We start from the raw sequence: 16297 nt of genomic DNA on the forward strand, positions 1-16297 counted from the left end.
TATTAATTCATGGAGTACTATTAAGCAACTTGCAAATCATATTAATTCATGTAGAAAAGTTAAAGATGCTATTATACTGATTACGTTTATATAGCGTTGATTAACAGTGAAATGACTCATAAAATACGAAATATGAACCATACTGGAAACGCAATAAAACTGCATATTTCTACTTGACGAGGAACTAACCTTTGGACATGTAGGTGACATGAACATGTGTGGCAATATTGGAAAATTCCCACAAATGCCAATAGCTGTGATTCATGTCTCCCACTTTAGGTCAATCTGGTATTTAGTTTGCAATTGGGTATTTTCTTTTCTTGACAGCGAGCCCTCAGCGTTGGTGAGATATTACATTGTTTGGTGCAGGCGTGCTTATTTTTCCTAATGATACCTAATTTCAATATAAGGCTTGTTTTCAATTATTTTCCAATTATTGATGCATTTACAGAGTGAACGAGATTTAAGATTGGTCCAGGCCGCAGAAGTATTTATCATGCAGATAGTAGAACAAGGGTCATTCGTTGGACTCGTGGAGTTTCACAGCGCTGCTACGATCATTTCAAACCTGGTGCAAATAACCAGTGATGCTAAACGTGAACAACTAAAACGTCTCCTGAAAAGGAAAGCTGGAGGAGGAACAAACATATGTGATGGCATTCGGAAAGGTTTTGAGGTAATTAAACACAGTTATAAATATAAAGTCTATTTCCACTTTTTTAGATATTTTTCAATGAAGTTTAATATGGTGTACTGCTATTAGAATATTTGAAAATAAAATAGTAGAAATAATCTATACATAGAATTACTAAGCTAACCCAAATTAATTTAAATCTAATAAAGTTGTCTGGTTATGGAAACCCGTGTCCCTCATTTGCAGTTTGTTTGCTTACTCCCCCACTCCGGGTCCAGCAATGAGTCTCTAATGTTGCTCCCGGTGTCCTATTGTCTGGAGTAGTGATAAGCGAATGTGCTCGGATAAGGTCACGGTGTTCTCCGAGCATGCTTGTGTGCTAACTGAGGGTCTTCAGTATGCTCAAAAACTATGTTTGATTCCCGCACCTGCATTCCTCGTGGCTGTTCGACAGCCACAACACATGCAGGGATTGCCTTTTTGTTAGGAAATCCCTGCATGTGTTGCGACTGTCGAACATGCAGACATGGGGACTATCAGTTAGTCCGTCAGTAAATTATAGAACACAGCTTAAATGTAGATGATTGTAGAGGACAACTAGTTTAATTTTGACCAGACTTAAGTTGGATGGCATCCGGATGGATTGAGAGGATGAATGGTGTTGACGGATGGATGGATGAATGTAATAGATGTGTGTGTGGATGGGATGGATGAATGGGATGGACGGGTGTGATGGGTGGATAGATGGGGATGGATGAATGGGATGGATGGATAGATGAGGTGGATGGAGGGATGGATGGGGTTAATGGATGAATAGGTGGATGGATGGGATGGATGAGTGGGATAGATGAATGGGATGGATGGGTTGAAGGATTGTAGGATGGATGGGTGGGTGGATAAACAAGATAGATAAATGGGATGGATGGGACGAGATTGATGGAGAGATATGAATGTATTCATTTTATACAGGAAATACAGCAGAGTGTACATATATTACAAAGAGTACATAGCAGTATGTGCACATATATAAGCACACTGATAGAGATGGGCGGACACCTGGATGTTCGGGTCCAGCAGGTTTGGCTTAACAGTTACAAAAAGTTCGGGTACCACTTGAATGGGGGGCTCAATCATCCAGTGCTTGCCACGCTGTCATTTGAATGACAGAACAGCAGACACCGCTTCTGATTGGTGGTAAAATCATCACCGCAGGTCAGGTAGCTGCGGTTCCCAAGCTGTCAAATGACAACGTGAGCCCGCAGCTGTGATCAGAGGTATAAAGTTTACCTCAGGTCACTGCTGTTGGCTGATGGTGATACTGCTCCCATCAGCCGACACCTGCTGCCGCTAATAACAGTGAGATGAGGAGCGGCTGGTGGGAGTATTGATCAGCCTGCGCTGTAAATAATTAAAAAAAAGGTGTGGCTTCCCATGTATTTTTGATAACTAGACAGGCAAAACTCACAGCTGGGGGGCTGCAACCCTCTGCTGTCAGTTTCAGCAAGGCTGCTTATGAAGAATAGAGGGGTTCATATTTGGTCGGGTTGATGTCACATTTGTATTGTCCGGTGACATAAAGCCAACAGACTAGTAAGTGGAGAGGCATCTACAAGACACCTATCCATTACTAATCCTATAGTTGCATGGTAAATAAAGACACAGGAAGAATAAAGTCCATTATTTGAAATAAAACAATACAGACTTTTACTTTTTTATTTAAAAACTAGATGGTGGCACGATTCTAATGCATCGGGTATTCTAGAATATGCATGTCCACGTAGTATATTGTACAACCCATGCAGTATCTTGCCCAGCCACGTAGTATATTGCCCAGCCACGTAGTATATTGCCCAGCCACGTAGTATATTGCTCAGCCACGTAGTATATTGCCCAGCCACGTAGTATATTGCACAGTCACGTACTATATTGCCCAGCTACGTAGTATATTGCCCAGTGACATAGTATATTGCCCAGCCACATAGTATATTGCCCAGCCACATAGTATATTGCCCAGCCACATAGTATATTGCCCAGTCACGTAGTATATTGCCCAGTCACGTAGTATATTGCCCAGTCACGTAGTATATTGCCCAGTCACGTAGTATATTGCCCAGCCATGTAGTATATTGCACAGCGACGTAGTATACAGCACAGAGCCACATAGTATACAGCACAGACACGTAGTACACTGCCCAGTCACGTATTATATTGCCCAGTCACGTATGTAACAGGTTAAAAAAGACTTAAAATAAAAAATAAACATATACTCACCTTCCGAGGGCCCCTGGCGCTTGTGTGCGGTGCACAAGGCAGCTTCCGGTCCCAGGGTTGGTATGAGCGCAGGACCTGTGATGACGTCGTGGTTACATAACCATGATGTCATGGCAGGCCCTTCTCGCATAGAATCTTTGGCACCGGAACCTGCCGCTTGCCCTGCCGAGGAGAGGGCGCACGTCGGAGGGTAAGAATAACATTTTTTTATTATTATTATTATTATTATTATTTGTAACATTAGATATTTTTACTATTGATGCTGCATACGCAGCATCAATAGTAAAAACTTGGTCACACAGGGTTAATAGTGATGGTAACGGAGTGAGTTACCTGCGGCATAACGCGGTCCGTTACCGCTGGCATTAACCCTGTGTGAGCGGTGACTGGAGGGGAGTATGGAGCGGGCGCTGACTGCATGGAGTATGGAGCGGGCGCCAGACACTGACTGCAGGGGACTAGGGAGGCACTAATCGGATTGTGGTGAAATTTGTGTTCGGTGTCCGTGGCCGAACAGTAGGTGTTCGGCACGGACGCCGAACTTTACTGTTCGGGTTCACCCATCTCTACACACTGATGTATTAGCACTGTTATTTTGCAGCATTGGCGTCCTGGGTTGAAAGGACAACATCTCCAAGGAGTTTGCATTTTTTCCCTGTGTTTGCGTGAGTTTTCCTTCAAGTACTCCAGTTTCCTTCCATACTCCAAAAACATACTGATATGGAATTAGTCCCAGCACTCTGCCCTGAATCACCACTCTGCTCCGACAGCCCTGACCACTCTGCCCTGACTGTTCTGCCCTGTCACATCGCTTTGCCCTGACTGCTCTGCCCTGTCACACCGCTCTGCCCTGACCGCCCTGCTCGACCCACCTCTCTTCTCTTCCATGACCACCCTGCCCTGACCCACTGCTCTGCTTTGACTGCCCTGCCCTGACCAACCGCTCTGCCCGGACCGCTCTGCCCTGACTGACCGCTCTGCTCTGACTCACCGCTCTGCCCTGACTGCTCTGTCCAGACCCACCGCTCTGCCCTGACCCACTACTCTGCCCTGTCAGTCTGCTTTTTTTAAATTACTTTTAAAGTTCCTAGGGCAGCATGAGAGCTAAATACAACCCCCTGAAAAATATGGCCAGTTACATTAATAACTCTGCTCTCTGTGCTCACCCACTTTGAAGATTCGTACAGGAGCTGCCCTCTATTGCATGTGCTATGCTGGTCTGTAAAATGGACTAGAATAGTGCAAGGTACAACTTATGTACACTAATACTTTGGCTAAAGTTGGTCCATGTGTGGTCCATCCATGTATTCTTCTTTCTGTAGTTTATCATTTAGTTGTACTGTATGTCAGGACATATTTTCACTGAGAAATTCTAAAAATTGAAAAATAAGTTTGTACTCGAACATTGACCATAAAATGTTAATTAAAAAATGGTATATTCTAGGTAAATATGGGATCCAAGGATAAATCCACATATGGTACTGAAATAGTCGTACTATCAGATGGCGAAGATGGTAATTTTCCAGGAGCTTGCAAAAATGAAATACTAAACAGTGGAGCAATAATTCATGTGATTGCTCTTGGACCTAGTGCTGCAGCGTCCCTGGAGGGAATTGCAACAGAAACAGGTAAGTCCCAATAGGAAGGAAAGTTCTGAATGTGTCTAATTTATTTATATATTCTATACATCATAGAATATATATTAGTAATTTTGCTTTTGCAGAACTCACATATGTTTTAAATTGTACCTTGAATGCCACAAATCATTCCATTATTAGGACCAAACTCCATTTTAGTTAATTATAAAGTATCTGTGCACCAGGATGTCTTCTTGGAGTGTAACAATATTGTATCTTATAGTTATTAGGTTCTATAGAAGGACGTAGATCTGGGGATTTATTCTGACGGAATATAGGCTGAACTGGATGGACAAATGTCTTTTTTTGGCCTTGCTAACTATGTTACTATGTTACTTGCTAAAATTACTAATATTGCATTGAGGAAAATTTTCAGTGGAATTTTTAATTATGAAAAACTATTGCAAACCCATCTAAAAGCAATAAGACATGTCCTCCTAAAGAAATCTAAGGTGCTTTCACCATTAAAGTACTCAGTTCCCCCCATTAACAGTGCCATTCACCAACGGCAGACATAGAGACAGATAAAGCATCTAACAGTGAGCAATGCTAAACCAGTGGAAACCTCAGGGGCTGGTTCCAGTCATTAGGCCTCATTCAAAAGTCCTCTTTTCACGTATGTGTTCTACATCCTTTTTTCTTTCTTTCTTTTTTGCAGTGTGATTTTCAAAAATAAATGGGAGACATGTCTCTTTTTCATCCAAGTCACGGATAATAATTCCCCAAGGAAAGTCTATGCTTCTATGAAAAATCATTAACAGTACACACTGCAATCTGTGCTGTTTGTTTTTCGCATCTCAGTGTATAGGAGAAACTTTGTAATTTATTTATTTGTTCATACAAGAAAATCACCGATGAAACTCTAATTAAAATTTGCGCCAAAACACAAATAAAAATCGAACAATTCTTTGAGTACCATAAAAAATCACTTGCATTTGAGTGAGGCATTAATGTGATTTCCACAATTTTTTATAAAAACTGGCCCGATACAAGAGTCTGTTATAAAATAAAAAATAAGTGTTATTTTATACGCCAATCCCTGCCATTTCATCTCCACAGGCGATGACGTCCTACTCATCAGTCTCTCACCTCTACAGACAATCATTAACATCAGCAGTTTAGATTTTTCACTCTGTTTCATTGCAGCCATTTGGTAAATTCAAAAAAGTTCATTTTTTTCTCATTAATGTACACTCTGCACCCCATCTTGACTGAATAAAAAACCCAGAAATGTAGAAATTTTTGCACATTTATTAAAAAAGAAAAACTGAAATATCACATGGTCATAAGTATTCTGACCCTTTGCTCAGTATTGAGTAGAAGCATCCTTTTGAGCTAGTACAGCCATGAGTCTTCTTGGGAATGATGCAACAAGATTTTCACACCTGGATTTGGGAATCCTCTGCCATTGTTCCTTGCAGATCGTTTCCAGGTCCACCAGGTTGGATGGTGAACGTTGGTGGACAGCCATTTTTAGGTCTCTCCAGAGATGCTCAACTGGGTTTAGGTCAGGGCTCTGGCTGGGCCAGTCAAGAATGGACACAGAGTTGTTCTGAAGCCACTCCTTTGTTATTTTTGCTTAGTATCATTGTCTTGTTAGAAGGTGAACCTTAGGGCAAGTCTGAAGTCCATAGCACTCTGGAAGAGGTTTTCATCCATAATATCTCTGCACTTGGCTGCATTCATGTTTCCTTCAATGGCAACCGGTCGTTCTGTCCCTGCAGCTGAAAAACACCCCCAGACCCCCATAGCATGATACTGCCGCCACCATGTTTCACTGTTGGGATTGTATTGAGCAGGTGATGAGCAGTGACTGGTTTTCTCCACACATACCGCTTAGAATTATCACCAAAAAGGTCTATCTTTGTCTCATCAGACCAGAGAATCTTATTTCTCATAGTCTGGGAGTCCTTCATGTGTTTTTTTAGCAAAATTTATGTGGGCTTTCATATGTCTTGCACTGAGGAGAGGGTTCCGTCGGGCCACTCTGCCATAAAAGCCCGACTGGTGGAGAGCTGCAGTGATAGTTGAATTTGCGGAACTTTCTCCCATCTCCCTACTGCATCTCTGGAGCTCAGCAAAAGTTATCTTGGGTTTTTTTGTTACCTCTCTCACCAAGGCTCTTCTCCCGCGATTGCTTAGTTTGCCTGGACAGCCAGGTCTAGGAAGACTTCTGGTGATCCCAAACTTTTTCCATTTAAGGATTTTGGAGGCCACTGTGCTCTTAGGAACCTTGAGTACAGCAGAAATGATTTTATAACCTTGGCCATATCTGTGCATTGCCACAGTTCTGTCTCTGAGCTCCTTGGCCAGTTCCTTTGACCTCATGATTCTCATTTGGTCTGACATGCACTGTGAGCTGTGAGGTCTTATACAGACAGGAGTGTGCCTTTCCAAATCAAGTCCTATCAGTTTAATAAAATACAGCTGGACTCCTATGAAGGAGTAGAACCATCTCAAGGAGGATCACAAGGAAATGGACAGCATGTGACTTAAATATGAGTGTCTGAGCAAAGGGTCTGAATACTTATGACCATGTGATTTTTCAGTTTTTCTTTTTTAATAAATATGCAAAAATGGGGTGCAGAGTGTACATTAATGAGAAAAAAAATGAACTTTTTTAAATTTACCAAATGGCTGCAATGAAACAAAGAGTGAAAAATTTAAAGGGGTCTGAATACTTTCCGTACCCACTGTACACCATTTAGACAGAAGGATGGGTGTTGGTGGTTTGTCATGACAACGTGGGAGCTTAATAGGTGATATCTGTCAAGAAAAAACTTTAAAATATAAAAAATATAGCAAAAAAAATTCACTATGATATCACCATGATAGTCACTATGATAGTCTTAAAAATGTATGTGATGGTGAATATGTTTATGCAAAAAACAACAACAGTATTCTAAGAAAATATTATACTTGTTCGCTAACCAGAAATGTCATGATTCCAATGGCAGGGAATCACAAAAGGACAAGCACCAACGAGCTCTAGGGTGATGGAACCTGAGCTGACCGCGACCCTAAACCTGAACACACAAATAACAATAGCCGGGGAACGTGCCTACGTTGATCCTAGACGTCTCGCACCAGCCGAAGATCTAACTTCCCCTATTAGCAGAAACACAGACCTCTCTTGCCTCCAGAGAAATGCCCCACAGAAATAGCAGCCCCCCACATATAATGACGGTGAAATGAGAGGAAGGCACATACACAGTATGAAATCAGATTCAGCAAAATGAGGCCCGCTAAAACTAGATAGCAGAGGATACAAAAGTAAACTGCGCGGTCAGCAAAAAACCCTTCAAAAAAACCATCCTGTAATTACTTGAACTCATGTTCCAACTCATGGAACATGAGGAGCAATTACAGCCCGCTAGAGCAACCAGCAGCAAAGAAACAATTATATGCAAGCTGGACAAGACAAAAATAAATCAAAACGTGGAACAAGAAAATCAAAAACTTAGCTTGTCCTGAAGATTACTGAAGCCAGAAGCTGAGGTAACAAAACACTCTGATAACCTTGATAGCCGGCGGGGAAATGACAAGAAAGCCCGGTTAAATAGGAAACTCCCAAATCCTAATAGAACAGGTGGACACCAGAGACAGCAGAACACAAATCACCCAGTACCATCAGTAACCACCAGAGGGAGCCCAAAAACAGAACTCACAACAGTACCCCCCCTTGAGGAGGGGTCACCGAACCCTCACGAGAACCACCAGGGCGACCAGGATGAGCCCTATGAAAAGCGCGGACCAAATCATCAGCATGAACATCAGAGGCAACCACCCAAGAATTATCCTCCTGACCATAACCCTTCCACTTGACCAAATACTGGAGTTTCCGTCTGGAAACACGAGAATCCAAGATCTTCTCCACAACATACTCCAATTCTCCCTCCACCAGCACCGGAGCAGGAGGCTCAGGTGAAGGAACAACAGGTACCTCATACCTCCGCAACAACGACCGATGGAACACATTATGAATAGCAAACGATGCCGGGAGATCCAAACGAAACGACACAGGGTTAAGAATTTCCAAGATCCTATAAGGACCGATGAACCGAGGCTTGAACTTAGGAGAAGAGACCTTCATAGGAACAAAACGAGAAGACAACCACACCAAGTCCCCAACATGAAGTCGAGGACCCATGCGGCGACGGCGATTAGCAAACTGCTGAGCCTTCTCCTGGGACAACTTCAAATTGTCCACCACATGACTCCAAATCTGATGCAACCTATCCACCACCATGTCCACTCCAGGACAATCAGAAGGCTCCACCTGACCAGAGGAAAAACGAGGATGAAACCCCGAATTACAAAAGAAAGGAGAAACCAAGGTAGCAGAACTAGCCCAATTATTAAGGGCAAACTCGGCCAGCGGCAAAAAGGTAACCCAGTCATCCTGATCAGCAGAAACAAAACACCTCAAATAAGTTTCCAAGGTCTGATTAGTTTGCTCCGTCTGGCCATTCGTCTGAGGATGGAATGCAGACGAAAAGGACAAATCAATGCCCATCTTAGCACAGAACGTCCGCCAAAATCTAGACACAAACTGGGATCCCCTGTCAGAAACGATGTTCTCCGGAATCCCATGCAAACGAACCACGTTCTGGAAAAACAGAGGGACCAACTCAGAGGAGGAAGGCAACTTAGGCAAGGGTACAAGATGAACCATTTTAGAAAAGCGGTCACACACAACCCAGATGACGGACATTTTTTGAGAGACAGGGAGATCCGAAATAAAGTCCATGGAAATGTGCGTCCAAGGCCTCTTCGGGATAGGCAAAGGTGACAACAATCCACTGGCTCGAGAACAGCAAGGCTTAGCCCGAGCACAAACCTCACAAGACTGCACAAAAGAACGCACATCCCTAGACAAAGAAGGCCACCAAAAAGACCTGGCCACCAAGTCTCTAGTACCAAATATTCCAGGATGACCTGCCAACGCAGAAGAATGGACCTCAGAGATGACTCTACTGGTCCAGCTATCCGGAACAAACAGTCTCTCAGGCGGACAACGATCAGGTTTACCCGCCTGAAACTCCTGCAAAGCACGTCGCAAGTCTGGGAAGACGGCCGACAAAATCACCCCATCCCTAAGGATACCAGTGGGCTCAGAATTTCCAGGGGAGTCAGGCACAAAACTCCTAGAAAGAGCATCCGCCTTCACATTCTTTGAACCTGGCAGGTATGAAACCACAAAATTGAAACGAGAGAAAAACAGTGACCAACGAGCCTGTCTAGGATTCAGACGCCTGGCAGACTCAAGGTAAATCAGATTTTTGTGATCAGTCAAGACCACCACACGATGTCTAGCACCCTCCAGCCAATGACGCCACTCCTCAAATGCCCACTTCATGGCCAAAAGTTCCCGATTACCCACATCATAATTCCGCTCAGCGGGCGAAAATTTTCTAGAAAAGAACGCACATGGCTTCATCACCGAGCAATCGGAGCTTCTCTGTGACAAAACCGCCCCCGCTCCAATCTCGGAAGCATCAACCTCAACTTGGAAAGGAAGCGAAACATCAGGCTGACGCAACACAGGAGCAGAAGAAAACCGGCGTTTAAGTTCCTGAAAGGCCTCCACAGCCGCAGGAGACCAATCAGCAACATCAGCACCCTTCTTAGTCAAATCCGTCAAAGGCTTAACAACACTAGAAAAATTAGTTATAAAACGACGATAGAAATTAGCAAAGCCCAAGAACTTCTGCAAACTCTTAAGAGATGCAGGCTGCGTCCAGTCACAAATAGCCCGAACCTTGACGGGATCCATCTCAATAGTAGAAGGGGAAAAAATATACCCCAAGAAAGAAATCTTCTGGACTCCAAAGAGACACTTTGAGCCCTTTACAAACAAGGAATTAGCCCGCAGGACCTGAAACACCTTCCTGACCTGCTGAACATGAGACTCCCAGTCATCAGAAAAAACCAAAATATCATCCAAATACACAATCATAAATTTATCCAGATATTCACGGAAAATATCGTGCATAAAGGACTGGAAGACTGAAGGAGCATTAGAAAGTCCGAAAGGCATTACCAAATACTCAAAATGGCCCTCAGGCGTTTTAAATGCGGTTTTCCACTCATCACCTTGCTTTATTCGTATACGATTATACGCACCCCGGAGATCAATCTTAGTGAACCATTTAGCCCCCTTAATGCGAGCAAACAAATCAGTCAACAAAGGCAAAGGATACTGATATTTTACGGTAATCTTATTCAAAAGACGATAATCTATACAAGGTCTCAAGGACCCATCTTTTTTGGCCACGAAAAAAAAACCTGCTCCCAAAGGGGACGAAGATGGACGGATATGTCCCTTTTCCAAAGACTCCTTAACATAATCCCGCATAGCAGTATGCTCTGGCACTGACAGATTGAACAAACGACCTTTAGGAAATTTACTACCAGGAATTAAATCTATAGCACAATCGCAATCCCTGTGAGGAGGAAGCGAACTGAGCTTAGGCTCCTCAAAAACATCCCGATAATCCGACAAAAATACAGGAACCTCAGAAGGAGTAGATGAAGAGATAGAAATCGGAGGTGCATCATCATGAACCCCCTGACATCCCCAGCTTAACACAGACATTGTTTTCCAGTCAAGGACTGGATTATGAGTTTGTAACCATGGCAGACCAAGTACTAGAACATAATGTAAATTATACAACACCAGGAAGCGAATCACCTCCTGATGAACGGGAGTCATACGCATGGTCACTTGTGTCCAGTACTGAGGTTTATTCATAGCTAAAGGTGTAGAGTCAATTCCCTTCAAAGGAATAGGGACTTCCAGAGGCTCAAGACTAAACCCACATCGCTTGGCAAATGACCAATCCATAAGACTCAGGGCAGCGCCTGAATCTACATAGGCATCGACGGAAATGGATGATAATGAGCAAATCAGAGTCACAGACAGAATGAACTTAGACTGTAACGTACTAATGGCAACAGACTTATCAACCTTTTTTGTGCGTTTAGAGCATGCTGATATAACATGAGCTGAATCACCACAATAAAAGCACAACCCATTTTTCCGCCTATAGTTTTGCCGTTCACTTCTAGACTGAACTCTATCACATTGCATTGTCTCAAGTGCCTGTTCAGAAGACACCGCCAAATGGTGCACAGGTTTGCGCTCCCGTAAACGCCGATCAATCTGAATAGCCATAGTCATAGACTCATTCAGACCCGTAGGCGCAGGGAACCCCACCATAACATCTTTAATGGCCTCAGAAAGGCCATCTCTGAACTTTGCAGCCAGGGCGCACTCATTCCACTGAGTAAGCACTGACCATTTCCGAAATTTTTGACAATATATTTCTGCTTCATCTTGCCCCTGAGAGAGAGCTAATAAAGCATTTTCAGCCTGAATCTCTTGGTTAGGTTCCTCATAGAGCAAACCCAATGCCAGAAAAAACGCATCCACATTAAGCAACGCAGGATCCCCTGGTGCCAATGCAAATGCCCAATTTTGAGGGTCACCCCGCAGGAAAGATATAATAATCTTAACCTGCTGAGCAGGGTCTCCAGAAGAGCGAGATTTCAAAGAAAGGAACAGCTTGCAATTGTTCCTAAAATTCAGAAAACTAGATCTATCTCCAGCAAAGAACTCTGGAATAGGAATTCTAGGTTCAGACATAGGAGCATGTGCAACAAAATCTTGTATATTTTGAACCTTAGCAGCAAGATTATTCAAGCTGGAAGCTAAACTCTGGACGTCCATGATAAACAGCTAAGGTCAGAGCCATTCAAGGATTAAGAGGAGGAAAAAAAAAAAAAAATCAGCCAGGCTGCAATTAGGGCTAGGCAGCAACCTCAGAGGAGAAAAAAAAAAAAAAAAAAAACTTCCTCAGACTACTTTTCCTCCTACTTCAGCCCAAACATTTTTGGCCGGCTATACTGTCATGATTCCAATGGCAGGGAATCACAAAAGGACAAGCACCAACGAGCTCTAGGGTGATGGAACCTGAGCTGACCGCGACCCTAAACCTGAACACACAAATAACAATAGCCGGGGAACGTGCCTACGTTGATCCTAGACGTCTCGCACCAGCCGAAGATCTAACTTCCCCTATTAGAAGAAACACAGACCTCTCTTGCCTCCAGAGAAATACCCCACAGAAATAGCAGCCCCCCACATATAATGACGGTGAAATGAGAGGAAGGCACATACACAGTATGAAATCAGATTCAGCAAAATGAGGCCCGCTAAAACTAGATAGCAGAGGAAACAAAAGTAAACTGCGCGGTCAGCAAAAAACACTTCAAAAAAACCATCCTGTAATTACTTGAACTCATGTTCCAACTCATGGAACATGAGGAGCAATTACAGCCCGCTAGAGCAACCAGCAGCAAAGAAACAATTATATGCAAGCTGGACAAGACAAAAATAAATCAAAACGTGGAACAAGAAAATCAAAAACTTAGCTTGTCCTGAAGATTACTGAAGCCAGAAGCTGAGGTAACAAAACACTCTGATAACTTTGATAGCCGGCGGGGAAATGACAAGAAAGCCCGGTTAAATAGGAAACTCCCAAATCCTAATAGAACAGGTGGACAGTGGACACCAGAGACAGCAGAACACAAATCACCCAGTACCATCAGTAACCACCAGAGGGAGCCCAAAAACAGAACTCACAACACAGAAAGATCACACCACAATAATTCTGCACAGGGACTCTTGACTGGATTAGCCTGCTAATCATACATAAAGTCCAACTTAATATACCAGATACCGTTTTTTAAAATGCCCTCACTTCTATCCACCAGCTGAAAATTTTGGAATTTAAAATAAAAGGTCAATATTTCTAGTACTTAGGCATCAATCTTACCAAAAACTCTTCAATTGGAATTATCATAACCTAATTTCCAACCTAATTCAGCTAGCTTAGATAGATGGAATTATCCCACATTCTTCCTAGACAGATAGGATTAAATGGAGTCTGTCGCTGACCAAAAACAAATTTAAACTAGGCACATTTTCATTCACAGGGAACTTGGCCCATATAAAAGTCATAACTTTACTTTTTAAATCAGTCCACAAGTCGTGCCAAAAAAAACGCTTTTTATTTCCATAAGTTAATTCTGATTCTCAGCACACCCTCGGCTTGGTCAAGCAACTTCAGTGAACTGTTTCGACCCTTGGCGAATATCTCCCCTTTTGGAGAGCTAAATGTCTGATATGCCAGTGTAAGGCTACGTTCACATTAGCGTTGCGCGCCGGTGCGTCGGCGACGCAACGGCGACGCAACGCGCGACGCACCAAAAACGCGCGCAAAAACGCTGCGTTTTGCGACGCGTGCGTCGTTTTTTGACGAAAATCGGACGCACGAAAAATGCAACTTGTTGCATTTTCGTGCGTCCGACGCTAGCGTCGAAAACGACGCACATGTCGAAAAACGCAAACAAAAAAACGCACGCGTCCCCTATGTTAAACATAGGGGCGCGTCGCCGCTGCGTCGCCGCTGCGTCGCCGACGCAACAGCGACGCACATTAGCGTAACGCTAATGTGAACGTAGCCTAAGGAGACTTATAAGCCTTCAATGCTCCTCCGGGAAATTTAATTTGCAATCGTCTCTTCAGAGAGGACGAGGACTTCAACTCTAGTGCCACCCATTGGAAGTAGCAATCCTAAAAGTCAATATCAACCCTTGACTTTTAGGATTTCTACTTCCAATTTGTATGAAAAATAATAAGACACACTTATTATGTGAACCGTGGGATAGAGCTTTTGAAAAAATTTAATTTGGGTTTTGAAGCTTCAAGTTACTACTGATACAGATAGATGATTATAGACAGATCAGGATGAATATCAGTTCTGGAAATGTCAGTCTAAGGGTGCATTCATATGTCTGTACAAATCGGGCCAAGATCAGACCACAATGCATGGACTGGCCACGGGTCTCCGCTCCTGAGTGTGACAGCTTCACATATGTCTATTTTCAATCTCAGTCAGATTTGTATGGATGTATGAGTGTGTTTTAACAGTTTACAAGATCACTTGATTCATTGCAATATTATGGACGGACTTTAAAAAAATTAAACTTTTTTTTCAGGTGGCTTAAAGTTTTTTGCTACAGACAGCTTTAATGCAAATGGCTTGATTGATGCTTTTGCTTCAATTGCATCTGGAAGTGGGGACATGAGTAAACAGACTATTCAGGTATTGTATGTTGTTTCTTTGATATGGTATGCATTAATTGGTTGCTGCAAATAACTGAAGTTTTACCAGTTGTTAATAACTATGGATTATGTATGTATTGGTTTTGGATGACCCTATTTCCATATGGGTCGGCTCTCGATGATGAACTGATCCTATGTTGGACCTAAAGAGAACCTTTCACAAAATGCTTCATGTTGAACTGGATGCTACATGTAATAGTTACTAAAGAGCAGAATAAACTTTTTGTTTCAAAAGTATTTGGCACCTGATGGGTTAAGTCAAAGTGGGTGTTATCATATAGCAACTCATACTGGGAGAAGAAGTGCATACCCCCAGTTAAAACACCCATTTGGACTTAAAGTTAACTTACTAGGTGCCAAATAGTTTCATTGTTAATATTTCTGCAACCGAGAGGCAAAATTAAAAGTTCAGGACTTTCACTAGGCCACTGCAAAGTCTTAATTTTGCTTTTCTCAATCAATTGAGAGGTGAACTTGCTGGTGTGTTTTGGACATTGTCCTGCTGCATAACCCAAGTGCGCTTCAGCTTGAGGTCACAAACAGGTGGTCGGACATTCTCCTATAGGAATTTTTGGTAGACAGCTGAACTCATGGTTCCTTATACCATAGCAAGTTTTCCTGGTGCTGAAGCAGAAAAACAGCCCCAGACCATCATACTGCCACCACTTTTTACTGTTGGCATGATGTTCCTTTTCTGAAATGCTGTGTTAATTCTATGCAAGATGTAATTGGACACACACCTTCCAAAAAGTTCAACTTTTGTCTATCTAGTCCACAGAGTATTAAATGCTCTAATGTGATTTGTCTACCAATGCCAGAGACTTCAGAGCTGCTCCTCTTGTCCAATACAGATGGACAAGATAATTACTGTCACTGTAAAAGCTCATCCATTAAGTTTAATATTAGGTGCTGTATACAAATAAAGTCAATGCAATCATTTTTCATTAATGTTTTAATTCATATTAATGTTTTCATACAGCTGGAGAGCACAGCATCAACACTCACGAGTAAGAATTGCTTAAACGGCACTGTTTTCATTGATAAAACTGTGGGGAATGAAACATTCTTCCTGATCACTTGGCAATCGCAAGTGCCTCTCATTAACTTACAGGATCCAAAAGGGAAAGTATATATATCAGCAGATTTTGTTAGTGATACAACTACCAAATCTTCCAGACTTCAAATTCCAGGAACAGCTGAGGTAAGCCATTTCCAACCACTACATAACATCTGTAATGTGGCATGGAGTGGTAACTGTGGGTGAGGTACTTATCTCTTATACCCTGGCACTTTACATGAAAGTGGGAGTCCTGACTGGGTGTGTGGACATGGACTGTGACAGCATTATGCCCTTGCAGGGTGTATGTAACTGACCCTCTTGGTGTTTTAAACTCTGGCCCTTTCTGCCACGCATCGTCACCCAGAACCCGTCTCCGGGTGATCTCACCATCTCTCAGTCATTTCTGCTTTGGATCTCGCTTTCTCTTTCTTTCAGTCTCCATTCACTTTAGGGACACCCCTAGAATAAGGCACTGTTCACACTGGAACTTAGGTCCGCTTTGT

General features: G+C 42.8%; 1 protein-coding gene across 2 annotated transcripts in view; it reads left to right on the forward strand.

The window, feature by feature from the left end:
* Positions 1–16297, forward strand: part of LOC138648037 (calcium-activated chloride channel regulator 1-like) — a 54325-nt gene that overhangs the window by 15160 nt on the left and 22868 nt on the right. For both annotated transcript variants that reach the window (XM_069737507.1, XM_069737508.1), the window contains exons 7-10: positions 452–676; positions 4350–4533; positions 14608–14714; positions 15714–15935. In XM_069737507.1, coding sequence (XP_069593608.1) covers positions 452–676; positions 4350–4533; positions 14608–14714; positions 15714–15935 — 738 coding nt within the window. The remainder of the gene's footprint in view (positions 1–451; positions 677–4349; positions 4534–14607; positions 14715–15713; positions 15936–16297) is intronic.

This window comes from Ranitomeya imitator, chromosome 8 (genome assembly GCF_032444005.1).
Source record: "Ranitomeya imitator isolate aRanImi1 chromosome 8, aRanImi1.pri, whole genome shotgun sequence".
Lineage (NCBI taxonomy): Eukaryota > Metazoa > Chordata > Amphibia > Anura > Dendrobatidae > Ranitomeya > Ranitomeya imitator.